This window comes from Delphinus delphis, chromosome 2 (assembly GCF_949987515.2).
Source record: "Delphinus delphis chromosome 2, mDelDel1.2, whole genome shotgun sequence".
Lineage (NCBI taxonomy): Eukaryota > Metazoa > Chordata > Mammalia > Artiodactyla > Delphinidae > Delphinus > Delphinus delphis.
This window is the reverse complement of record NC_082684.1, coordinates 119,629,126-119,656,582: the sequence shown is the minus strand read 5'-3', so window position 1 is coordinate 119,656,582 and position 27,457 is coordinate 119,629,126. Positions and strand designations below refer to the sequence as shown.

Here is a 27,457-nt window from a genome sequence, read left to right as displayed (position 1 = left end):
CATTGCATTTGACCCTTCAAGTGTGCCCCTGCCTTATTGCTCAAGCCTCTTGGCCAGCCACACTCTCTCTTGGATCCCTGTGGTTTCTAGAACATGCCATGCCTTCTTCTGTCCCCAGGGCCTATGTACCTGCTGTCCCCACTGCCTGGACTGCTCCCATCTCCTCTCTTCTCACTGCCACTGATTAACTGTTGCTTATCTTCCTAATCTTGGCCCTAGTGTCACTTCCTGATGGAACCCAATCTAAATTGGAACCCCCTTCTTTTTATCCTGTCATAGTATTATCTATTCTTTCTTGCAAACATTTGTTATATTTGTAATTTTTATATATTCATTTGTTCATTTGATTAATGTTTATTCCTCCTAGGTGGTCACCTACATTACCTAGCACATAGTAGGTTCACAATTCAATATTTGTTGACCAAATGAGTATCTTCACAATTCAATATTTGGTGACCAAATGAGTATCTTCACAATTCAATATTTGGTGACCAAATGAGTATCTTCCCACCTCACCCACAGACAGTAGTGCCTGGTTGCTTGGTGCCCACGTGGCTCTGACCATGGGTGGAAAGGTCTGGCAGGGCCAGCTCAGCCTTCTTACCCCTGGTCCTGCTGCCTCCCAGGGTGGGGGGGTGTGTGGGACACCTCCTGCCTAATGAAGGGACTGATTTTGGACTCCAAGGTTGATCAGTTCTTCATTCAGCATCTTAACCACAAAAAACCCTATTTTCCACCTTTCTTTGTAAGGAATTTACATGAAAAAAATATGCCTTTTATAAAAGTGACTTGGCCTTGGGGGAAGTTATTTAAAGAATTCATACTTGGAGCGCAAAACTTATTTTTTTCCTTTTAAAAAAAAAAAGAGAGAGAAGGCCATTATTTTTCAAGGATATTGGATTTATGCAGCTGCCAAAAGTTCACCTGGCTGGGAGTGCTTCTGCACATGTGGAACCATCGTTTCTAGTTGAAAAGGTAGTTTTTTGTTTGTTTGTTTTTAAATAAGCAGACCCTTTGGTTGAAGAAAATAAAAGTGATCAGAAAATAGTTTTTTTGGACCTGATAATTTTCTTGGAAAGCATGTTGTTTGTCTGTGTGTGTGCAAACTTAAAAACGAGACTTGTTGTTCATGCTTCCTCCTCCAGTACTTTCCCCATGTTGACTATGAATCTGTAAGGTGCTGTCCTTGGGTCTTTGGATGTGGCAGTGATAGGTTGTTGGGAAATCTATGGCACACACTGATGCTTGCATTTCCTTCACAGGGCACCCCATTGATTGGTTTTCGTTAAAGATGACTCAGAATGAAGGGCAGCATTCCTGTCTATGGCAGGGTTCTGCAGTGTGGAAGTGCATATCCAATATCTTAATATTTCCATGGTGAAGAAATAAATCCTTATTTCTAGAACTGGGAGGAGTCCTTGAAGCTTGAATGAAATATAGGAATTAGTTCTAGGACTGACCCTCTCATTTTAGGCTATATCAGTTTGTGTCTAGTTAGGAAAACAGAAACTGTGCTAGGTATTTCTAATTATGAGATTTAACACAGGGAATTGGTTACTTCAGTGTCAAAGTCTGAATGAGCAGAAGTGGAGCTGAGGTAACCCAGGTAATAGCTATCACCCCAGGGCTGGGGAAAGAAAAGAGAAAAGGTGGCATTTCCAAGACCACAGAGCTTGCAGCAGTGGTCTGTGGGGCTTGGGCTCAGACCTGTGAGGGACATCAGACCACCAATGAGGTACAGCCAAGCAGGTGTCTCTATGGATGTACCTCTGAGGGAGATGAGGAGGCTTGTCTGGGAGTTCCCCAGGAGCTGGAGGCTAGAGACACAGCTACCCAATACTGCTGGAACAATGCCACCCTGAGCTGAAACACAGGAGCCCATTCTCCCCATCTCCTGCCTTCCAGTCTCCCTACAGCGCCCCCTGTTGGCAGAGCTGAACAGGAAGCCAGCTAGCAAGGGAGTCCAGGAAATAGTTTACAGGCCCCCAACCCCAGAGTGGAGCACAGAAGAGAGGGCTGGGAGAAAAAGGGCAAATAACTGGTGCACAGGAAATGGATACCTTTCTGTTAAGTGGCACTTTCAACGGCATCAAGATCAGGCCCAGGTGAATTTTCAGAGTTCCCAACTCCCACCCTGAAGGTATTTTTATTACATCTCATGGCTGCTTATTTTGGGAGAGTTAAAGACAAAAGATAGTGGGGCTATTGGACATGCAGTTGAAACCACACATCTTACCATTTTTCATGCTGTGGCAGCGGTGGCTTTGGTTCCTTGAAAATGGGTTGGTGTGGCCATGGCGGGGGTGTCTGTACACAGAAATCTCGCTTGTGGCGACAATCGGTCTCTCCTCCAAGGAGTGTGACTGTCTGTTTTCCATCTTAATGAGAAACATTTGATTTCCATTCTTCTATCCTGTGTGAAATGTCATTAATGTTTCATGGTTTAAATAGCTGATTTCATGTACAGTCATGTTTTGTGTTCTATCATATTTCTGATGATTAAAATATTCTGCCCTCTGGAATGTTGGGAGGTTACATTGGGATGTTGAGCAGGAGTTATAAGCCACTCCTCTTGAAACTGATATTTTTGTATAATTATAACTTATTGTTGCATGATTGAGGATGTCCTTAGAGAAACTCTTTCATGCCCCTACCCAGTAAGAAATGTCGAAGACAACAAGTTGATTGGTGAGTGTCTAGACTAGAGGTCCTGATCAGACCCTGTAGGGTGCATACAAGATGGGCTTCCCTGGTAGCGCAGTGGTTGAGAGTCCGCCTGCTGATGCAGGGGACACGGGTTCGTGCCCCGGTCCGGGAAGATCCCACATGCCGCGGAGCAGCTAGACCCGTGAGCCGTGGCCACTGAGCCTGCGCGTCCAGAGCCTGTGCTCCGCAAAGGGAGAAGCCACAACAGTGAGAGGCCTGCATACCGCAAAAAAAAAAAAAAAAAAAAAAAAGAATCCACTATTGGTTCTGGGTCATGCATGCAAAGTTTAAAAATTAGCATTTAGACCCTAGTAGTTAACAGCAATAATAGTAATGTAATAATAAGTATAGAAATAAGACTAGCAGCATCATTTGAGTGTGCTTATTATATACCTGACCCTGTGTTAGTTTCCCCACATCCACCCTAAGAGAGCAGAATAATTATCCCCTTGTTTTAGAGATGAGGAAGCTTGCCCCTGGCCACCCCAGCACGAGCAGACTCTACCCAGCTCTGTTGGATGTCACAGCTGGGCTCCTCACAATTAGAGTTGTCCCCTCCTCCTTAGGTGGAGGGAGTACTGTGTGAGAATTCAATTTTAGGACATTTAGGTTAAGTTCCTTGAAACTTAATCTTGTTATTAATTAGGAATTTCAAAGAGTTAAAAAAATTCACTCAATTAAGTGTAATTCTCGAATGTTATGTTCCTACTATGCACCAGGCAGTGCTCGGCGCTTTGGTGGGTCCAGAGGGTGATGTTTGGGTCCTTAAGCTCACAGTCTAGCCCAGAAGGCGAGCATAGACCCATGTTAGACTATAACATGGATGGGAGTTTGGAGTTTGCAGGATTGCTGGGGAGCAGGGGATTCAGAGGGCACTCCAAGCACCTCAGAGTTGGCTGTCCAGGTCCTCCACCTGCAGTGGGCCATGGCGGGGGTGGGGGGCGGTCACTTGGGCAAGCTGCATGGACCCCAGAGCTCCAGTCTCCTGCTTAGTCTGGTCTGAGAGGTTTTACTGTTCTCATGGCTACTTCTGTTTTCTAGTTTTGAATTAGTTTTCGATGTGGTAGGTACAGAAAAAAGAAAAGTCCCATCCACGTGTCCTGCATGGCAGCCCAGCCAGTTCAGGCGGGGGAGCTGTAGACCCTTGTGCCTTGGGTGGGCTGTGCCACCGAGTGAACAAGGGGACCCTGCCTGCCCAGCAGCACCCCTCTTATTCCGGAAGCCAGTGTCACCATCTGTGCTCTCACCTCTTCTTTCTAACTCAGACCACCTGTCATCCCCCTTTCTTGGTTCTGCTGCCCCACTCTTGCCCTCCTGTTATGTTGGCTGCTGGACCCTTGGTCCTTCTGGGTGCTCTCACTGCCCCCTCCCCTGCGGACTGAGGGATCACTTGAGGCTGCCGACTTGGAACACGCAGTGGAATTTCTTTGGAATTCCCTTTGATGAGTGTTTTTAATTTTCCGTCCTTCAGTGTTATAGAAGGGACTGAGGGATCACTTGAGGCTTCTGATGGGTTTGCCTTTGTCCTGCCCACTAGAGAGCTGGAGAAAACCCATGGTTAATGCTGCTAAAAGAATACGTGATTCTGGACTCTTCCCCAGGTTCTGGTTGTCCACCGTGCTAGTGTACCCAGGTGGGGACGTTCTTGATCTGGACCTTGAGTGCTGTGTGTGGGAAATGTTTATTTTTCTGTCTTGAATGACAAGTTCAGGTTAAGTCTGCATCTCCCTGTTGACTCTGTAAGCATGTTTGACACCTGCTACCTAGTTCCTAGTGATGGAGACTCATCTTTGTCTTCTCAGCCTGAAGAGCCCAGTGCCCTTGGGAAGCTGTCTCCACTTCCTCCACCATGTCTGCTTTCCCTCTAATTTGCTTCTGCAGCTGGCAGTGCTCCTTTGGCACAAAGAGTAACCTGAGGTCTTCTCTGGTGATGACATTATAGAATCAGACATGCAAGGATCCTCCTTGTGCAGTGGGACGTAGAGTAATTTCAGGGCTGGCTTCTACCGTTTGAACTCTCATACCAAATATTTTGTGATTTATGCATTGGTTTTCCCTAGTGAATACCTAAATACTCTATTGTTGTTAAACTAAAGAAATATCTATACTATATAGAGCTTGGCAGTTCATAACTAAGCTTATTTTTTACTTTACCAAGAGCAGAACTAATAACTACAGGAAATTATGTATTTGCTCAGCATTTTCATCAGTCTCCAAACTCTTAGAATAAGTAATATATAATTTGAATATGCTAAAAGTACAACATTTAGAATGCTATTGTTTTCTTCCTTGTCTTTTTCTCTCCCGCATCTTGTTCCAAACAAGATTCAGGGTAACTTGCATAAACACACACAGTTTTCTTTTTTAATGGATAATTGAGGCAAAAGGAAAATAAATGTAAGAAAAATATGAAGCCAGAGATTGAAAATCTACCAAGTCAGCACCAAACCCCAGCAATGTGCTGGCAAAAGAAACTGCTGGGCTGGACTTGGGAATGATCCCCAGTGTCTGTGACAACAGGAGAGGGCCTGGGGCCTTGCAGGTTGTGGTCTGTCCTCATCAGTGGGGTGAGGGCCGCCTCCCTTGTTCCCACAGTGGAGGGAGACAGCTAATGACCGAGTGAGGTTGGAGGGCCCCCAGGTGGCTGCACGCCTGCCTGGCCTGAACTTTGACTTCTCCTGTGAGGTCTAAATCCAGCACCCATGTTATTATGAAATTGGTGTTTTTCTTCTTGCTTTTCAATATGCTTATAATCTGTGAATATTTGTATTGATGAAACTTTGTTTATTAGGGTATATTTATGCAGTTCATGGAATTAAAAGTGAAAATAGATTATGATTCGGTTTTCCCTGTAGGAAAGGAAGAACCATCAGAAGTGATGGCTCTAGAGCTTTGCTGGTGGAGGTGTTGCTGGGAGCAGGGAGAGAAGAGGAGGGTGAGCTTCCCTCCCCTTCCACCCCTGTTCCCACCTGCAGGGATAGGGAATGCAGGTCCTCGGTCTCTTACCTGCTATTACCCAACCCAGGCTTTTGGACAGACTGTTGAGCCTTTATTGTTTCACTGCAGAAAGAGTGGTGCCTTTGATGAGGGCTTGTTGCCCTAGACTTCACTGGAGTAGGTATTCAGTATGTGGCCCGGGCACCGCATTGCCTTTTGAAATCTGAAAAATTTTGATCTCCTGAAACCCACCTAGCAGTGGGGCTCTGAATCGAGGCTTGGGGCCTCTCCTCTTGTGCTTGGGACAGGACAGAGCCCTGGGGTATGTGGGGGTCACCAGCCAGCCTAGCGTGGTTGTGGCGTGACAGCCCCAGTTAGCAGTCCTTGGTGAGGGGGGCTCAGGTAAGAGCACACATGGCCCGGGAGCTGGCTGTGTAGTTGCTGCTGTTGCTTAAGGGCCTGGTGCGAGTGGAGGCCATCTGAGCGGAAGGAGCCGTCACTGAAGGCTGCTTCTCCTGGTCAGGCCCTGCAGCAGCCAAGTCAGTATACAGCATCCTTTCCCGCTGAGTTTTCTGTGGCCTTTCCCATCCCCATGTTTTAAGTTCAGCAACAGCGAGGAGCATGTTCGCACCCAAAGCCAATGCAAGCGGGAGAGTCAGAGCTGCTGGGTGAAGCCTGAGTTCTAGGGCCAAATTTACCCCTGCCCAGTGCTTGACTTCAGCTTTGTTATGTGGGAAAGAGGGATTTCACTCTCTCATTCATCCATGTATTCGGTCATTCACTCACTCAAGCATACATTCATTCAGTGAGTGTTTATTTCGCAACATGTGCTGGGCCTGGGGCTGGGGGCAGTGAAAGGGACAGATGAGGTAGTTGTAGTGCAAACCCTTTAAAAACCACAGAGCACCTGACTGTTGTGTTTTACCTGTGACTGAGTGTTCTGGGCATATGTTAACGTGCAGCATTTTACCCTTTATGATACCCTGTTTATTAGCTCTCCAAGGTCCATCAGGGAGGGAGGGGCAGGTCTTGTTTGTTTCTACTTGAAAGGGTGATGCCCAGTGCATCATTTTGATGTGTGAAATGTCCAGGGGGTGATGTGCTGCTCTGGTGGGGCGTGCTGGGCTACCTTTCTTAGTACTCCCCTCTTACGTGTTTAAGCTCGCCATCTTCCAGAGAAATGTCAGTAGTGCATCCTTTAGACTCTGCTAAAAATGCAGCTCTTTTCATACAGGAACCAGAAAATATAGACATGGTGTGAAAACAAGCAGCCAGTGTGGGGAAGAGCTGCAGAGGAGTTCATGAGTTGGGATGCTGAGAGATGGGCAATAAATCCCAACTTTGGGAGGAGCTGAGGCACAGTTTGGCTTGTGGTCGCCTGGGAGAATGTGGATGAGCTCGTTATAGCAAAGCTCCTGCTTGGGTGGCCCTTTAGTTCTGCTGCTTTAAAATGTGGCTGACATGGCTCATCACAAATTCCAAGATGGACAGGTTGGCCTGATCCAGGCAGTGAGCACCCGGCAGGCATGCTGAGCCCAGGATTTGGAGGTCACCCATGGTCCACCTTCCTCGTGTTCCGAGACGACCCGTTGGTGAATATGGGTGTAGGTCCAGAGAGAGATCCTCAAAGAGGGGCCTCTTTCATTTTGGCCATGTACAAAGGCAGTACCATCTGACACCTTACCTTTTATCTTAGAATAGACCCTGCCTTCCCGAATTAGATTCCTGAGGCCTGGAAGTCTCCATGGGAGGTGGGCCTGGCTTTGGGGAGGAGGGAACCACCCTGCAGGTTGAAAAGACATATATGTAGATTTATATCTGCTTCTCTCTACATCACTAAATAATCTTCACAGTTGTACTTTTCATGGCTGCCTGCTGTTTTACCATTGTTGGCTTTCTCTGTGGTTGGATTTTAGATTGTTTTTCAGTTTGTCTCACTGCACGGACTATTCTTGTTTGTACACTATGACCCATAGTTCAGTTTTTTCTTATAGCATGCATCTTTGGTTCTGGAATGCTTGGGTCACTGTATGAGGGTTGGGTTTACTGCATGGAAGTTGTAGCAGAGCTGGCTTCCGTGTGAGCTGGTATAAAGATGGAAAAAATCGCTATCAAATTAAGGAACTGCCTTTCTATTCACATTCGGATTCTGAAAGTGCATGTTATTCATATTAACCTTTGATGTTAGTCAGAGGCGTTTGCACCCACAAATCTGTGTGTCAGTCCTCACATGGCAGCTTTGAGCGTCCAGACATCCTGACGTGGGCTCAAAATAATGACCATAGCTGTTTAGCAAGTAAGATCTTCTAGGAAATCAGTTGATCTGAGGGGAGTCAGTGGAGAATTACTTACTGTTTACTAATACCTTCCCTGTGGTAAGGAAAGAACAAACTCCAATCTTGGCCTGGATGTGTGTTTCCTGTTTTTTTTTTTTTTTGAAATACTGCTTTTGTGCCTGCTAAAGTTTGTCGCTCCTTATTTGTGACTCTCAGTGTGGTCTCTGGACTGCCCTCTTCCAGGCCCTGCTCATTGGCCCAGCAGTGGGTCATGGTGCTTTCAGAAAGCCTGGGGGTCTGTATCATTAACCCTACCCGCTGGGCCCAGGCTTCCTTTTCCTCCACAGACTGTGCTGTTCTCCCCGTTCCCTGCAGGGACAGGTTTTCTATTCTGTACTCTTTGGCCCCATCTGCCCCATCGCTGCCACAGTGGGCGGGTGTGACCCTCGTGACATCTGGCCCCCAGGCATGCAGGCTCAGCCTCGGCAGCAGAGGGCATGGATGCTGGGCCTGGCCACTGGCCGGGGAAGACTGACCATTCTCTTGGGGAGGCTTGATGGAAGGCCTGTTCACTGCGTGGACAGGAAGCCAATACACTAAAGGGCTGCACAGATGTCTCTATTGTTTTCTAGAAAAGAAGAAGCCGAGGAGGGGCTGGCCGTCACGAGACTGGCGGGAGCGGAGGAATGCCATCCGGCTGACCACCGAGCACACAGTGGAGACGCTGGTGGTGGCCGATGCTGACATGGTGCAGTACCATGGGGCCGAGGCCGCCCAGAGGTTCATCCTCACTGTTATGAACATGGTGAGTCCGGGACCAGCGCCTGACCAGGGGTTTTGCTTCCTCTTGGACGAGCACTCTGCATGTGGGTGCTGGCCATCTTCTCCTGGCGGGGAGGGATGGGGACATACACAGCCTTGTGACCCCTGGGCAACATGGAGCACAGGGGGCTGGGAGGTGCCCCCAGGGAGAGGCCTGACTCGCCAGCCTGGGCTGGTGTGGGGTCAGCGCCTGAGTCTGTCTGCACTCCTCACCAGAGGCCTCCCAAGACCCTTTCTATGGGTAAATGTCCCTCCAAGGGGATTCAACACTAAGTCAGTCCCTGATCTAAGGAGCCAACAGTCTCATAGGAGGAATCAAGATCAGACTTTAATATAAAACAGAGCTTGTCGTGTGCAAGGAAGAGAGGTTATCTAGTTGAGGGAACCAAGGAAGCAACATATGTCTACATCTGATTTGTTGAATGAGGAGTGAGGGAGACCTTCACTTGGTGGGTAGGTTGGGGAGGGACCTCATGCCTCAGATTTTAGATGCAGGTGGTTGTTTGCACAGAAGGATGTTTGTGTGCATCCCAACTCCACCCATCTATTCACTCTCCTAACAAGCATTTTTGAAGACTTCCTGGCATTGTGTTAGTTGCTAGGGGGACAAATGCCAAAAGACCTGGTCCTTCCCTCAGGAGGCAGTGGTGTCACAGATGGGTGGAGTGTCTGTGTTTCAGTAGACGTATCTGCAGGGAGCACTGGGGGCTGGGTGGAGGGCTGGGGAGTGATCACCCCACAGCATGGAGGCTTCATGAAAGAGCTGACCCTTCAACTGTGTTTGCCAGATGGGGGAGCGGTGGCAGGTCATGCAGGGGATGCCGCAGGAGCTGCATCTGGGGGAGGGCAGGTGGTGTGATGTGGCTGCAGTAGGGAGTGGAGCAGCCTTAATGTGGGGACGTGCATAGGGTCAGGATGTTGGCGGGGGGTAAGGCATCCCTAGGAGCGGAGCCGCCGACGGGGAGGGGAGAAACATGTCTGGAGCGAGGTTTGGAAGAGCAACCCCAGCAGCTGCACTTGCGTGGATTGGAGTGAGAAGGGCAAGAAGGAGCACTGGGAATGGAGTGTGTGAGGAGAGAGGGTGTGAACTAAGGGGCAGGAGTGGGGATGGAGGAGGCATTCATGCAGAGAGGAGGATGTGCTGGGAGGAAAGACCCACAGGACTTGGTGCCTGGCTTGGAGAGGCAGGAGGAGGAGGCGAGAGAAATCCAGGGGACCCCTGGGCTATAACCTGGGTGGCTGGGTGGATGGTGGGCCACTGGATGGGAAAAGAAGGAAGAGAGCATTTGGGGACACAGCGAGGAGTTCTAGTCTGGACAGCCTGGCTTCGAGTTCCCCACGGGAGCTCAGGATGGAGGGCCTGGCTGGAAGTAGAGACTGGGGCTGATCGGCACACAGCTGGGAGCTGCAGCTGTTGGCGTGGCCAGCCATGTCCAGGTGGAGCACATCGGGGAGAAGAGAAGCTGCCCACAGATGGCCCAGTGGAGTGCCAGTCCCAGGGGGCCAGGCAGAGGATGGGGAGCTGGCAGAAGGGCAGACAGACTGGGCAGAGGTTGTCCCTAAGGAAAGAGGTGAGAGGTGCAGGAAGGGAGTGGTTAACAATGCCAGATGCTGCAGCCGGGTCCCCGAAGGGATAGCTTTCGGGATTGTTGGGGGTGGCAGCTGGGTAGGGGCAAACTGAAATGAGACCAGGAAGTGAAGAAGTAGAAACAGCATCGCAGAAGATCTTGGCTGAGGGAGAAGAGAAAAGAGCCTCGCTAGGTGGAATCAGGGTCAAGGAGGACTTTGGAGAGGGAAAGGGGTCAGGGATTACAAGTGTGGGGTTTAGGCCCAGACAGGCCTGGACCAGGACTCCTGCTCTGAGCACAGAGCTGGCTGGCAGTGTCAGAACCACTCTGAGCTGACTCCCCCTGCAGGAAGAGTAGCGAGGCAGGGGCTTAGCCACCCCGAGGGCCTTGTGCCTGGCTGCGAAGGCACGTAAGGCTCATGGAAAGAGAGTGAGAAGAGAAGGCCAGTCCCTGGGCTGTGCTGCGGGGGGTGAGAGATGGCTAAAGGCAGCCCAAGAGCAGGGAGGCTAGAGACATCACCAAGGTCACACAGGAAATCACTGGTGGGGCTGTGACCATCAGGCCAAGCCTGTCTATAACTGGCCACAGGGAAATATATGGTCATGAACCCCACCCTGGGCTAATGGGGGTGGCGAGCCTCATGGCAGTCCTGGCCCCTGTGAAGACAAGGCTCTGGTACTTTGACCTCTGTCAGGGTGACTTGCCAGTGCTTGCTTTCGGGACACGTATCAATTTGCAGGAAATTCCATCTGTCTGGTCCACACGCCCTCAGACAGGCCGTGCTCTAAAGCTGAGGCTGCTTTGGTGGTGCGTGGAGATTAGAGTCTTTAAGGTGAGTTGCTGTTTGGACCCGCAGACCTCCCTATAGGATGGGCTCTTCTGAAAAGCAAATGGAGATGTAGACCCCCTGTGGGACTGATCCAGGACTTATCTGTTTTCAAGACATGGGCACAACATGAGGCACTTGGTCACCCTCCCTTTCAAAGTCATCAACTCTGGGAGTTCCATTAACTTCTTTCCTTCCTCCCTCCCTCCTTCTTTTCTCCCTCCCTCCCTCCCTCCCTCCCTCCCTTCCTTCCTCTCGCTTCTTTCCTTCCTTCCTTTCTCTTTCTTTCTTCAGATTTTTAAAACTTGTGGTTAAAAAATACATACCATAAAATTTTCTCTGTCACCCACCTTTAAGTCTTCAGTTCTATGACATTTAGGTACATTCACATTGTTGTACAGCCATCATCACCATTCATCCCCAGAATTCTTTTTGTTTTGCAAAACTGAAACTCTGTACACATTAAACACTAACAGCCCATTCTCCCCTCGCCCAGCCCCTGACAACCAACCTTCTACTTTCTGTCTCTATGAATTTGACAACTCTAGGGACTTTATATAAGTGGAGGTACACAGTATTTGTTCTTTTGTGACTAGTTTATTTCACTCAGCATGATGTCCTCCAGGTTGGTCCATGTTTTAGCAGGTGTCAGAATCTCCTTCCTTTTGGCTGCATAATATTCCACTGTGTGGACAGACTACATTTTGTTTGTCTCTTCATCCATGGATGAACATTCGGGTTGCCTCCTCCTAAGGCTCTGTGCACAATGCTGCTGTGACCATGGTGTACAGTCTATCTCAGTCCCTGCTTTCACTTCTTTTGGGTATGGACCCAGAAGTGGAATTGCTTCTGTTAACTTTTAATGGTTCTTGTCCCTGATTTGAGAAATATTTCTGAGTTCCACATTTGCACAAGCCCAGGTCTCCCCGGTGGCTGATTAATGCTGTAGTTGCCCAGAGGAAGCCCAGGAGTGGGCTGCTGGGGCCTGGCTTGGCACCAGACTCTTTCACCTGTAGGTAATTTTATCTCATTTATATTTTTTGTCCAGGGCACAAGTCCAAAGAATAAACATTCATTACAACAACTAAAGTAATAATAAGGCAAAGCTCCTAGTTTGGCGTTTGCTTTCCTAATTTTATCATCTGGACAAGGGCAGCTATTTTATCACAGGCTGGGAGAGGGGTTGTACGTGGGAACATTGTTCTCCCCACGAGCCATGGGCTGTAAGGACTGAACTACAGGGGCTGAGTGGTGGTGATGCTTGGCTTTAATTTGACCCTCTTCAGTCCTCTTCAGCTGCTGGTACTATGATGTTGGAGGCTCCAGATCCCGCTGCTGAGGGCAAATCTGGGGCCAATCACATTAATTTTGGATTTACATGTTTCTTAATGAGGCCTGCCTAATAAGAGCAGTGGCACTTTGGTGAAGGGCATGTGGCATTTGTACACTGACACTTAGCCCTTCAGTCATCTGCCCTTGGAGTTTCTTGGCCAGTCTGATGAGGCCAGAAAGCAAATGAAAGCAGAGTGTCTGATCCACTCACAGACTCTCGCTACTGGCAACCTGTTTCTGTTGCTCTAGCTGTGGGTCGCTCTTCAGCATATTTAAAAACAAGTTACATTCAGACAGTGCATCTTACTTTAAACAAGGCCGCCCTCCACCATCATCACCGTCCTTCAATTTCTTAAACTCTAGTGTAGAAAATCCAAAGAATTCTATCCTGCCTGTGGCTGTTTCAGAAAAGGGATTTCTGTTAGTAAGATCATCTTTAAGCCAGGCAGATGGGAAAGGATTGTGGCTGGGCCAAGGAGCCCTATCATTAGACAGGGCCCCCGGGTGCAGCCAGCAGGAAGGTGAGGCCAGCCAACCCCTCTTTCTCCTGTCGGACAGTGTTTTCTGTGGCTGTGTAGGACTGAAAACAGCTCTGTCTCCTTAGCTCCTCTGGATTTGGAAGGAAATCTGCTGGAGTGGTTGCCACCTTTATTCCAACCAGTTTCCCTCCAGCATCATCTGGTGCCAGTGTCCAGGCGCCCACCCCTCCCTGCCCTCCCACTTGGGTCTCTGTGGGCAGGGGACCGGCTCAACTCTTATGTGCCACTCTGACCCCAGGAGCTAAACACAGACAAGTCCCTGTCCCCAAGGCAGGCCAGGGGGCTTGCGGGACCTATGTGTGTTGTAGCACATCCACAGCTGGGAGAATTTGGTGTCAAGTGCTCACAGTTTTCATAGCATCTTATAGTTGTGGTGTATTAGATCTATGTCAATCAGTAGCCCAATGGCCCATGTTTGAGAGGAAGGAAGGAAGTGTGTTTGTGATGCACTGACCAGTCCAAATGGAAGCTTCCTGATTTCATATCACTTCCTCCTCATACCTGGTGGATTTCATCATTCTCATTTTACAGAAAGGAAAGAGAGGCTTGTGGGGAGTACAGGGTGCAGACCCAGTGAGTACTTAGCAGGGTGAGGACTCAGGCCTGGGCTGAGGGACCCCTGTACCACCTTGTCAAGGTGATGAGCATATCTCAAATCTGCCTTTTCTCTCCATCTCCACCCTGGACTGACTGCCATTATTTTTTACCTCGACAACTGCAGGAGTTTTCTTGCTGGGCTCCTCACTTCCATTTTCTCCCCCCTTGAATCCTTGATGTAGAATGGCCAGCAAGATATTCTTCCAACAGGATTAGGACCTTGTCACTAGGCAGTTCTGAGACTCTCTGTGGCTTTCATCATTGTGGATATGGAAATCCTTCCCCTTCTGCACTCCCAGACCGTGTGGCTGGGGTCCGCCTGCTTCTCCTGGGCTTCATTCGTTTCTCCACGTTAGCACAGACTCCTGCCATGTGGGCCACTATTTCTCAGGGGCCCCAGCTCCTCTCTGACTTGTGGTAACTCTTTGTCAGGAATGTTCTTCACCCCGCTTCATACATGGCTAGCTCCTCTGTCTTTTAGGTCTCTGTGTAAATGTCCCCTTAGAGGGGCCCTCCTTGCTGACTCCTCTGAGAAGGCCACCTGTTTTCTTTATCGTAGCAGTCTGGTTTTTACTTGGTGGTTCTTATCTTGATTTATAATTCCACATTTATTTCCTTTTTAAAAATCATCTTGCTGCGGAGTTTTTGTATGCTATTGAATTTAAGCTGGTATAAAATCAGAGTGCTATAACGTTAGGATGTTAAATGTAATGCTCATAGTAACCACAAAGAAACTAGCTATAAAATATACATAAAAGGAAATGAGAAGGGAATTAAAAAGTTTCACCATAAAAAATTCAGCATGCAAAATAATCAGTAATGTAGGAAATGAGGGACCCAAAAAAAAAAGCTATAAAACATATAGAAAACAAATAGCAAAATGCACAGGTAAGTCCCTCCTTGTCAGTAATTATCTTAAATGTATGGATTAAACTCTCCAGTCAAAAGACAGATTGGCAGAATGAATATAAAAAAATGCTCCAATGTGTACAAGAGGCTCACTTTATATCAAAAAACACAAATACATTGAAAGTAAAAGAATGGAAAAAGATATTCCATGCAGATAGTAACCATAAGAGATCATGAGTGGTTATACTAATATGATACAAGATAGACTTTAGTAAAAAAAAATGTTACAAGAGACAAAGAAGGATACTGTATATTAATAAAAGTTTCAATACAGGAAGAAGATATAACAGTTACAAGTATTTATGTACCTAATAACAAATCATTAAAATATATGAAGCAAAAATTTGTAGAATTGTAGTGAGAAATATGCAGTTTTCTATAATAATAATTAGAGACTTCACCCCCGCCCCCACCCCCCACTCTCAGTAGTGGATAGGAAAACTAGACAGAAGATAAGTAAGGATATAGAGGACTTGAGCAACACAATAAGCCAACTAGATCTAACAAGATATACAGAACACTCTACCCAGTAGCAGCAGGATATTACTTTTTTTTTCAAATGCACATGGGGCATGCTCCAGGATATACTGTATATTAGCTCACAGATTAAGTTTCATCAGATTTAAAAGATATCATACAAAGTATCTTCTCCAACCACAGTGGATTAAGTTAGAAATCAGTAACAGAAGGAAAACTGGAGAATTCACAAATATGTGGAAATTAAACAACACACTCTTAGACAACCAGTGGGTCAAGGGAGAAATTACAGGGGAAATGAAAAAATGCATAAAGCTGAATTAAAATGAAAACACAACATACCGAAACTTATGGAACACAGTGAAAGCAGTGCTCAGAAGGAAATGTATAGCTGTAAAATGCTTACATTAAAAGAAGGATCTCAAATCAATAACCTAACTTCACACCTTAAAGAGCTAGAAGAGCAAACTAAACTCAAAGCTAGCAGAAGGAAGGAAATAATAAAGATTAGAGCAGAAATAAATAAAATAAAGAATAGAAAAACAATAGAGAAATCAACAAAACCAAGAATTGAGTTTTCAAAAAAATTAACAAAATTGATAAACCTTTAGCTAGACTGATTATAAAAAAAACTTGAATTACTAAAATCAGAAATGAAAGTGGGGATATGACTACCAATTCTATAGAAGCAAAAAGGATTATAAAAGAATACTGTATGAATTTGGCAATTGGGATTGACATGTATACACTGATGTGTATAAAATTGATGACTAATAAGGACCTGCTGTATAAAAAAATAAATAAAATTCAAAAATTCAAAAAAAAATACTATGAACCATTGTATGCCCACAGATCGGATAACCTAGATGAACTGGACAAATACCTATAGAAACACAGAGCTTACCAAGACTTAATCACAAAGATCTAGAAAATCTGAATAGACCTATAACTAGTAAGGAGATTGAATCAGTAATCAGAAACCTCCTGACAAAGGAAAGCCCTGAACCTGACAGCTTAACTGGTGAATTATACCGTACATTTAAAGGAGAACTAATTAATCAGTCCTCCTCAAACTCTTCCAAAAAACTAAAGAGGAGAAAATGCTTTCTAACTCTTTTCTATGAAGCTAGCATTGCCCTCATACCAAAGCCGGATAAAGACACTACAAGAAAAGAAAACTGTAGTTCCTTATGAATAAGAAAACAATTTCCCTTTTGAACATTATTACAAAAATTCTCAACAAAATACTAGCAAACCAGAATCATATTGTGCACCATGACAAACTGGGATTTACTTCTAGAATGCAAGGATGGTTCAACATACAAAAATCAAGCAGTGTAATATACCACATTAACAGAAGGAAGCAAAAAATCACATAATTGTCTCAAGTGATGTTGAAAAAGCATTGGATAAAATTCATCTGTCTTTCATGATAAAAAACACTCAACAAACTAGGAATAGAAGGAAGCTACCTCAACATTATAAAAGGCATATATGAAAAACCCATAGTGAATGTAATACTCAATGGTGACAGATTGAAAACTTCTCCTCTAAGATCAGGAACAAGACAAGGATGCTTACTTTCACTACTTCTATCCAACATAGTACTGGAAGTCCTAGCCAGAGCAATTAATCAAGAAAAAGGAAGGAAAGGAAAGAAGTAAAATTATCTGTGTTTACAGATAGCATGAGCCATGTAGAAAATCATGAAATCCTACACACAAAAATTAGAACTAATAAAATAATTCAGCAAATTAGCAGGGTGCAAAACCAGTGTACACAAATCAGTTGCATTTCTGTAACTAACAATGAACAATCTGAAAAGGAAATTAAGAAAACCATTCCATTTACAATAGTGTCAAAAAGAATAAAATACTTAGGAATTAAAGAGGTAAAAAACTTGTACACTAAAATCTACAAAACATTGATGGAAAAAGAGAAGACATAAATAAATGGAAAGACACTGATGTTCATGGATTAGTAGTCTTATAATAAAGATGTCAGTACTGCCCAAAGCAATGTACAGATTCATGCAGTCACTAGCAAAATGCTAACAACATTTTTCCTTGCAGAAATTGAGAAATTCATTCTAAAATTTGAATGGAATCTCGAGAGACCCTGAATAGCCAAAACAATCTTGGAAAAGAAAAAGTTGGAAGACTCATTTCCTGATTTCAAAATTTACTACAAAGGTATAGTAATCAAAACACTGTGATACTGGCATAAAGACAAACATATAGACCAGTGGAATCGAATAGAGAGCCCAGAAATATACTCTGACATATGTGGTCAAATGCTTTTCAACAAGACTACAAAGACCATTCAATGGGGAAGTGACAGTCTTTTGAACAAGTGGTGATGGGAAGACTGGATATGTACATGCAAAACGGATGAAGTTGGACCCTTACCTAACATCATATACAAAAATTAATTCAAAATGGGTTACAGACCTGAATGTAAGAGCTAAAACTATAAAAATCCTAGAAGGAAACATAGGGGAAAACTTCCTGACATTGGATTTGGCAATAATTTCTTGGATATTATACCAAAGGCACAGGCAACAAAAGAAAAAAGTAGACAAATTGGTCTTCACCAAATTTTAAAACTTATGCATCAAAGGACACTATAAACAGAGTAAAAAGGCAACTCAAAAAATGGGAGAAAATACTTGCAAATTACATATCTGATAGTATCCAGAATATATAGAGAACACCAAAATTCGACAACAACAACAAAACTAAACAACGTGATTTTAAAATGGGCAAAGGACTTGAATAGACATTTCTCCAAAGAAGATACACAAATGGCCAGTAATCATATGAAAAGATATTCAGTGTCACTAATCATTAGGGAAATGCAAATCAAAATGACAATGAGATATTATGTTACTTTCATTAAAATGCTGTTACTAAAAAAAATTGTAAAATAACAGGTGTTGACAAGGATATGGAGAAATGGGCACCCTTGTGTACTGTTCTTGGGACCATAAAATGGTGCAGCTCCTTTGGAAAACAGTATGATGGTTCTTAAAAAAATAGAATTTTAATATGATCCACTTCTGGGTATATACCCCAAAGAAGTGAAAGCAGGGTCATGAACAGAAACTTGTACACCCATGTTCATAGCAGCATTATTCACAATAGTCAAAAGGAGGAAGCAACTCAGTGTTCACTGAAGGATGAATGGGTAGACAGAAATGTGATATATACACTCAATTAACTATCATTCAGCCTTAAAAAAGGAAGGAAATTCTGACACATGCTACAAGGATGAACCTTGAGAACATTATGTTAAATGAAATAAGCCAGTCACAAAAGTATAAATACTGTACAAATACTGTATGATTACACTCAAATGAAGTGCCTGGAGTAGTCAAATTCATAGAGACAGAAAGTAGAATGGTGGTTGCCAGGGGCTAGAGCAGGATGGGGAATGGAGAATTAGTGTTTAATAGCTGCAGAATTTCAATTGAGGAAAATGAAAAAGTTCTGTAGATGGATAGTAGTGATTGTTCCACAACAATCTGAGTGTACTTAATGCCGCTAAACCATACACTTAAAAATGTAAATTTCATATTATGCATATTTAACAGAATTTTTAAAAACCCACCCTGCTTACTGTCTTTGCACCATCTGTAAGCTCATCAAGGTAGGACTGTGTGTACACCCTTGTCGTTATTTCCCCAGTGCCTTGTACATGTGCAGGTGATCAAGAAATTTTTGTGGCATCTGTGAACTCATAAATGAGTGACTAATGCCATTTTCTAACATCCTTTGCAAAGGATTTAGTGCTGAAGTTGTGTAAACACTGGCTTTCCTTTTTTAATTCCTCAATTAATTTACTTCTGAAAAGCCTTTTGTATTCTAAGCATGTCACACAGATGTGGTGTCCTAAACTCTGGTAGAAAGTGTTTCTACATAAATGCAATTACATATTTACACCTCCCACACAGCCCACTGTGCTATGGGTGGTCCCCTTCAACTCCTCTCACATCTTGTCCTTCAAGGAGGAGGTATCAAGATGGAGCTGATAAAACAAGTGTGGTGGGAAAGAACTGTTCTGAGAGCGTGCTTGGCTGCTACAAACGACTTCACCTCTGAGCCCTGTTAAATCAGTCTTTAGAGCAACAGAAGAAGTGGCTGCTGTGAGAGCAGAGTCACTTTGGTCATTTTTGAGGACTTGTAAAGCATGGAAGCCAGTACTAAAACAACCCTGGCATTGTTGCAGGAAGGGGGATCCCTTCTAGGGCCCAAGAGTGGGCTCTTGTCTAACACTTGGAAATGAATTGACCAGGGAGACATGTGTGCTAACAAAGCAAGAGACTTTATTGGGAAGGGGCACCCAGGTGGAGAGCAGGAGGGTAAGGGAACCCAGGAGGACTGCTCTGCCACATGGCTCGCAGTCTCGGGTTTTATGATGATGGGATTAGTTTTCGGGTGGTCTCTGGCCAATCATTCTGACTCAGGATCCTTCTTGGTGGTGTGTGCATCGCTCAGCCAAGATGGATTCCAGCGAGGAGGATTCTGGGAGGTTGGTAGGACATATGGACTGGAGTCTCCTTTTGACCTTTCCTGAATTCTTCAGGTTGGTGGTGGCTTATTAGTTCCATGTTCCTTACTAGGACTTTCTGTCGTAAAACAACTCATGTAGATGGTTACTGTGGTGCCTGGCCAGGGTCGGCAGTTTCGGTCAGTGGTTCCCCTACCAGCATCATGCAGAGTGGTCCCGTTTTAAAACAAGGAATAAAGGAGCTTTGTAAATCACAGAGCAGTGAGCTTGGTTTTTGTATCAGTCAGGGGTTTTGATTATAAGCAGAAGAAACTAGATCTGGGATAACTGAAGCAGAAGAGGAAACATGTTTTTGGAGCCGTATACGGAGGAGCCCAGAATCAAAAGGAAGGCTGGGTCACCAGCCTCAGAACTGGGGGGAGGGTAAGGGTCAGGAGACTCAAGGGAGAGGGGCCAGGCAGCAGGAGAGAGCAAGGCTGAGTTCTGGCCAGGAGTATGGGCTGCAGTCTTGCTGCCACTGTTGTGTCCTGGGACCATCTCTCCACTGCCAGTGCCCCTCCAGGGCTTCTGTGGCAGGCAGAGTGAGTTTCCACTTGCTTTGGTTTCTACAGTGGAAAGAGGGTTCCTTCCTTTCTCCAGAGCTCACCCAGTGGGGAACTTTCCCCAATGAAAACAACATCTTTAGCCAAAAGAGAAAAGGAAATTTTAAAAATCCCAGCAAAGTGTCCAGACACTACACAGACCAAAGCATAAAAGAGGTTCACTCACATGACATATGATTCTATGGTTCCACTTTGGGGTATATACACAAAATGAATTGAAAGCAGAGTCTCCAAGAGATATTTGTTCATGGCAGCATTATTCACAAATAATTCACAAAAGGAGGAAGTAACCCAAATGTCCATTGAAGGATAAACAAAAATATATATGTGTACATATATACACAATAGAATATTATTCAACTTTAAAAAGGAAAGAAACTGATGCATGCTATGACATAGATGAACCTTGAGGACATTATGTTAAGGAAATAAGCCAATCACAAAAAGACAGGTTCTGTATGAGTCCACTCATAAGAGGTGCCTAGAGTAGTCAAATTCATAGAGACAGAAAGTAGTGGTGGTTGCTGGGGGCTGAGGGGAGAGGGGAATGAGAAGTTGTTGTTTAATGGGTGCAGAGGTCCAGTTTGGGAACATAAAAAAGCTCTGAAGGTGGATGGTGGTGATGGTAGCACAATAATGAGAATGTATTTAACACTACTGAACTGTATACTTAAAAATGGTTAAGATGGTAAATTTTATGTTATATGTTTTTTACCACAATAAAAAAAATGAGATGCACTCACTAATTCCATTCAGTTATATTTATTGGGTACCTAATGTGCGCTGGGGACTTCCTAGGGACTGGGGATCGAGTAGGGACCACAACAGGTCCCATCCTCATGGAGCTCATGTGGTGGCACCAACAGGCAGTACTCAACACACAAATCAGGGATTTTTGTGCAAATTTTATAAACTGCTATGCAAAGATCCAGGTGATAGCAAGTGACTGGGGCAGTCAGGGACACCTCTGTGATGAGTGACCCTCCACTTAGAAGGGAAGGCATTACACTGACATAAGGAGCCAGCCAGTGGGAGTCAGTCTGGCATTTGGGAGGCACAGGGAGAGGTGATTCCTGGTGGGTGATGGGGAGGGTAGGGCACAGTGAGAGGTGCTCCGGCCTCCCCCTCAGGGGTCAGGGCATGGAGAGCCAGCTTCACTGCATGTGCGACGGGGAAGCTGTGCAGGGGTCAAGTAGAAGAGTGGTATACACTGATTTGTGTTTTAAAAGATCCCTCCACCTGGCTCAGAGGGGTATAGAGTCCCACTGGGCTATGTGTCCCAGCAATCCGCTCACCTGTGCAGGAATGTGTGGAGGGAGAAACTTCAGCCAGACCTGTGTCTCTGAGCTGTCAGCAAGCCGCAGTGGGTGCCCTGAGTGGGCTTTGGTTGATTTTCCAAATATGCTGTAGTGCCTTTTTATGTATGTGACTTTATTTTCCTTTGGTTGGGGGTGGTGGTGACACAGAAGCAGGAATATTTTAAAGAACAAATTGCAGATGGAAACAGGTGGTGCTGACACTAGAAGCCGTGGGTTTGGGCAGCCAAATTGGAAAATGGGGCCACTTGAAAGAGCTTTGGTTGTTTTTAGCTTCCTTAACAACCACAGAATGGAATGAAAACCTGAGCCGCTCCAGGCAAGTTCTGTTTGGAGGAAAAATGACATCAATTTGACTCAATTACCATGTGAAACAGACAACAAGCCTCTCTGGTGAGCAGAGAAACTAGCAGCAGTGCTAGAGTGCTCACTGGTTCCCACACCCCCGTGGCCATGATGGGAAGCTGCTGGGGGCCTTGTGGAATGCAGATGGCTGGGCCCACCCCCCTCCACCGAGTTCTGATTCATGGGGTCTGGGGTGGGCTCCAGAATGCGTTTCCAAAATGTGCTCAGGCCATGTTGGTGCTGCTGCTTCAGGGACCCCTCTCAGAGGGACTGCTAGAGAATATAGCCCCCTCCAGGGTGCGGGTCTGGATGGGTGCGGCCTGCGATGTGAGGGAGTCACCTCCACTTCCCATCTGTCCCTGGGGAGGCCCTAAGTCACCAGGTAGGTGGTGCTCATGTGAAAACCCCACCTGGCATTGCGAACAGCTCCTCCCCACGTGCCCCCATCACCTGTCCCTGTCTACCCCTCCCTGACCGTGTCCCCTGTTGCCCAGCCAGGGGAGCCCTGCAGTGTGCTGCTGGCAGTGGGTCCACCCACTTGGCCCCCAGGCTGCCAAGGAAATGTGACAAATGAAGCTGGGGCTCTGAACACTTGCCAGGATGCAGCCAGAGCTGGATGCAGGAGACAGACTTTCCAGACAATTGGTTGTGCTGTTCCCTGCCCATCCAGGTGTCTCCCTAAACATCATGGGGCCGCTGCCTCCAAGACTCTCCTGAGTGTGAATTTCCATGGCAGAGGAGAACAGGGAGACTTCCTTACATGTCTTTGAGGCCTGCTGCTTTGTGTTCTGTGGCTGTCGTCGGATTCTCGTCTGGCTCGCCCGGCTCGGCACTGGGCTTTGAGGGAGATCCTGTGTGTCTGCCTGGCCCTGCGCTCTGCTGGGCTTTGTGGGAGCTTTGTCTATTGAGGTGACAAGGTGCTTTAGCTGTGGTCGCTTCTGCCTGCTCTTCTGAACGTGGGCATCCCAGTTACACATCAAGGGGGGGTACCTTCCGGCAGGCTTACTAGAGAACGTTGTTCAGAGCATGAAGCTTCTTGTCTTAAATTAATTAATGAAAAAGTTTTAATTTGGTAAAATACACATAACAGGATTTACCATATAGTCATTTTTAAGTATACAGTTCAGTATCATTAATTATATTCACATTGTTGTGCAGTCAAACCTTAGAACTTTGTCATCTGGCAAGACGGAAACTCTACACTCATTAAACAACAGTTCCCCATCTCACCCTCCGTCCCAGCCTCTAGAGCATGAAGCTTTTCTCCCCCTCCAGCTCACATATTTTTTGTGTATTTGCTCCAAGAAAAGTACCTGAGCCTTTTGGGGTCACGGTACATGGGATGTGCAGAACTGTCCTCAGCCGGAGAGCGGGGGATTCTGATGAGGGAGTTTGTTTCTATAGCTTTGTCCTTCCTGAAACTTACATCATTCCATTCAGGCTCTGTTCTTTATGCTGCTTTCAGGGGGCGTGTCAGAACATCACTGAGAATTGCTTTCCTGTGTTATTGCTTTAAACCCACAATATTCTTTAATGTCTTTGGCTGCCATTGCTGTTACAGGCATTGTTTAGATTGCACCTTGAAACCCTGTGTGACTTGAATTTTCTCCCTCATAATTTCAAGTTTTCATTCTTTCTAGTTTTCATGTTTTGAATTGAGGTTTTCCAATTTGGGCCCAATCCTAAGGCTGAATATTTCTGGAAAAATTTGATTTACAGCCGTTGGGTGGTTCTCAGAAAAAAGGAAAAAGTTATGTGCTTTTCCCTTCTTCACCCAGGTTTAAGGATAGGTAGTTAAGGTATGACTTCAGAATTGGCCTACAGATGGTCTAGTATAAAAAAAATGACTGCAATTTTGTCCTTGAGGAAAGAAAAAGTTTTGGGAGGGGGTAGTGAGAACAGAATAACTGAATATGTTGTATTTTTCCTTGTGGGAAAGAATATTAAATTACACAAAGATTCTGTTTTGCTTTAATAATAGTTTTCAAAGAGAAAAATCCAAGCACTGACACAGCTAATTCCTTTGTCACACAGATGCTCAAGCACTGTGCGTGCCTGGCTTCTGCCGCTTGTGTGCCCGACGCCGTGTCCAGCTTCACATGGCCTGAATTAACTGTGGCCACGCTGTTGGCTGTGGTCATTGCTTTATGTTGCTGCTGATGTACTGGAGAGAAAATTTTAATGCCCCTGCTAGAAAATTCTCCCTCTGGATTATGTCTGTCAGGAAAAAAAAGCATATTCAAAACCAAGTGAAATAAGTTAGACAGAGAAAAACAAACACTGTATGATTTCACTTATATGTGGAATCTAAAAAACCTGAACTCATAGATACAGAAAACATATTGGTGGTTCCCAGAGGTGGGGGGTAGGGGTATGGGTAGAGGTGGTCAAAAGGTGCAAGCTTTTATTTGTAAGATAAATAAGGTCTGGAGATGTAAGATACAGCGTGGTGACTATAGTTAACAGTACTGTATGGTATATTTGAAAGTTGCTAAGAGAGTAGGTCTTAAAAGTTATTTCACAAGAAAAACAATTGTAATTATGTGAGGTGATGGATGTTAACAACTTATTGTGGTAATCATTTTGAGATATGTATATATTATATATACTATGATATATAGTATAATATATATAATCATGTTTTATACCTGAGCCTAATACAATGTTGTATATCAATTATATATCAATAACACTGAAGAAAGGGACATAATGAAACAAAATATTTTCCCAATTTAAAAAGAAAAGGGGGCTTCCCTGGTGGCGCAGTGGTTGAGAGTCTGCCTGCCGATGCAGGGGACATGGGTTTGTGCCCCAGTCTGGGAAGATCCCACATGCCGGGGAGCGGCTGGGCCCGTGAGCCATGGCCACTGAGCCTGTGCGTCCGGAGCCTGTGCTCCGCAACGGGAGAGGCCACAACAGTGAGAGGCCCACGTACCGCAAAAAAAAAAAAAAAAAAAAAAAAAAAAAAAGAAAAGAAAAGCGAATATTTAAAAGATTTTTATCTCTTCCCTCTATATCTTACACTACTACTCTCATCACCTACTCCATTGTACCTCCCTGAATCCTGCTCTCTCCTGAGAAGGAACTCAGGAGGATCGTAATGATCTGGGGGTCCTCAAATCCTATGGTTCTCTTCTGTCTACGTCACCTTTCATTCCTTTGCCTTACTTGAGTTTTCCTATCTCTCTTCTCCTTGAATCCTTTGATTTCTTGATGTTGAGATCCTTATAATTAAGTTCTACTAACAAGAGGTGCAAAACTGAGAGGGGCATATCCTTTTCTGTTACTATAACTTTATTTCACTGACAAACTTTGGTTAGAATGAGGAATTCAGGGAAAAAAGGAATATGGCCTTTTTGGCTGGACAATCTGGATATGGATTGTAGTCATAGTTGACTGGCAGCGGGTCTTGAGCTGGTGGCTTTATGTCACTGAGTCGAGGTTGGTGGAGACACCAACCTTGATGGGTTGTGATGAGGGTTAGAGAAGATACAAGTTGACACGTGGCAGATGGCCACAGGCATGGACCTCCCCCATCCTTTCATAAAGATCCCCTTCACCTTCCCGCAGGAAACACCGGAATCAGCAGACATCCATTTCTGTTTTTCAAAATCACCTGTCCTATACATTTTTTTCAACCAACTGATTTCCAGTTTATCTTTGCATGTATATGTTTTTATGCACACGTGTGTGTGATTCCAGAGTTTTCTGTTTTACTTGTTTCTCTTGAGGAATTTATATTTATGGGAGTTTTTTGGACTCAGAAGGCCTTTTAAATAAAATCTGGGCTATATATCTCACATAAATGTATTTTTTTGTTCCAATAAGACTTTATTATGAACATTGAAATTGGAATTTCATATAATTACTCTTCTTTAGATTTTTTTTGTACTGCAAGAACACAGTTTAAAAATTTTTTTTTAATTAATATAGTTTTTAATGAATAGAATTTATATTTCATTTTATAAATAAATACATTTATATTTTATTCATTTATATTTTGTGTTTTAGATTTATAGGAAAATTGAACAGGTAGTACAGAGAGTTCCCATACACAATTTCCCCTATTATTGACATTTTACATTAGTGTGGTATGTTTGTTATAACTAATGGACCAATATTGTTACATTGTTATTAACTCAAGTCCATAGTTTGTGCAGATGTCCTTAGTTTTCACCTACTATCTTTTCTTTGTTCCAGGATCCCATCCAGGATACCGCTGTTGTTGTTGTTTTTATTTTTGTATTTATATCTCTATCTATTTCTTTTTTTCTCTCTTGACAGGTATTCAATATGTTTCAGCACCAGAGCCTTGGAATTAAAGTTAACATTCAAGTTACCAAGCTTGTCCTGCTACGACAGCGTCCTGTAAGTCCCCATCGGCACAGTAATGGAAAATGTAACTGGTCTCCAGGCTTCCTAGTTGCTGTTGAGCGCTGAGGAGGAGTCCAAGTGTTGTATTTTATCCTCCTTCCCTGACTTTGCAGATGGCAACACTGTGCCCTGGGCCAGGGACCAGGGATGCCTGGTGCGAGGAGGACAGGTGCTGTTACTGGAGGCTTGGTGTGCGGTTAATCTGCTCAGAATCTCAGGGGAACCCTGAGCAGTGGGCCTGTGTGCCTCCCTCCTTCACTCCCGCATGTTTCATGGGTGCAAAGTTGATGGTGAGGTCTTTGGAATCATGGCTATTCTTCTGGAGCTATACCTGAGCTTCAGGCCAAATTTGGGTGCCCTGTAGCATCATTTTCTGGTCTTTTGATTGAGTGCGTTTCCTTATGAAAGTGTTACCTGCAGAGTTAAGCAGTGAACGTGAGAACGTTGGGTGTGCTGTTCAGTTTGCCAAAAAGAAGAAAGCTTTTCTTTAATGACATAGTCTTCATTCGAACTTATAGATAAGGCCCCTGATGGCCTCTCTCTGGGTCTCTGCATCTTCCTACCAGCATTGTGGGCAGGTGACATTGAATGACGCCCCGGCGAGCAACTGTCTCCACCTTAACATCCACACTGTGGTCTGAGCATGAACTCTGGCTTCCCTGGGCATTTGCTTCTGTAACTGCCCCCCTGATTTCTTTTAGGCCAAATTGTCCATTGGGCATCATGGTGAGCGGTCCCTGGAGAGCTTCTGTCACTGGCAGAATGAGGAGTATGGAGGCGCACGGTACCTCGGCAACAATCAGGTTCCAGGAGGCAAGGACGATACGCCCCCCGTGGATGCTGCTGTATTCGTGACCAGGTAAAACTAGACTCTGCCCGGAGCTGCAAAGGAGAAAGGGAGGGCATTTTCCATTGGAGAGGACAGATGGCAATTTGCTAGGAATTCAGGCTTGGAAATCATGAATTTCCTTTGGGTCACATGTCCGAACCTTGGATTCCTCTTCAGTAAGATGGGGATAAATGATAGTCCTACCTCCAAGGTGTGAGGATTAAATGAGCACAGGAAGCACTTCTCACAGTGCCTGGCCCAAAGTAAGGACACAAGTGTTAGCTATTATTATTGCTATTCTTATCATTAATATAAAACTACGGAAATCCTAGTTACCCAAGACTCTTAAAACTTCCAAGAAAACTCATCTACTATCTCTTCCCAGCACCAAATATAATGCTTACTGGAAAGAGCTCATCTGTTTTTGAGGCTGCTTCCAAAGTGGGAGAAGTGAATACCCTGATTTTCCTGTGGAGAGAAGTCCATGCAAGCG

General features: G+C 44.9%; 1 protein-coding gene across 1 annotated transcript in view; it reads left to right on the top strand.

Annotated features, from left to right (window-relative positions):
* Window positions 1-27,457, top strand: part of ADAMTS17 (ADAM metallopeptidase with thrombospondin type 1 motif 17) — a 346,470-nt gene that overhangs the window by 60,071 nt on the left and 258,942 nt on the right. The window contains exons 4-6 of the mRNA XM_060003651.1: window positions 8,552-8,724; window positions 26,046-26,129; window positions 26,837-26,994. Of these exons, the coding sequence (XP_059859634.1) occupies window positions 8,552-8,724; window positions 26,046-26,129; window positions 26,837-26,994 (415 nt within the window). The remainder of the gene's footprint in view (window positions 1-8,551; window positions 8,725-26,045; window positions 26,130-26,836; window positions 26,995-27,457) is intronic.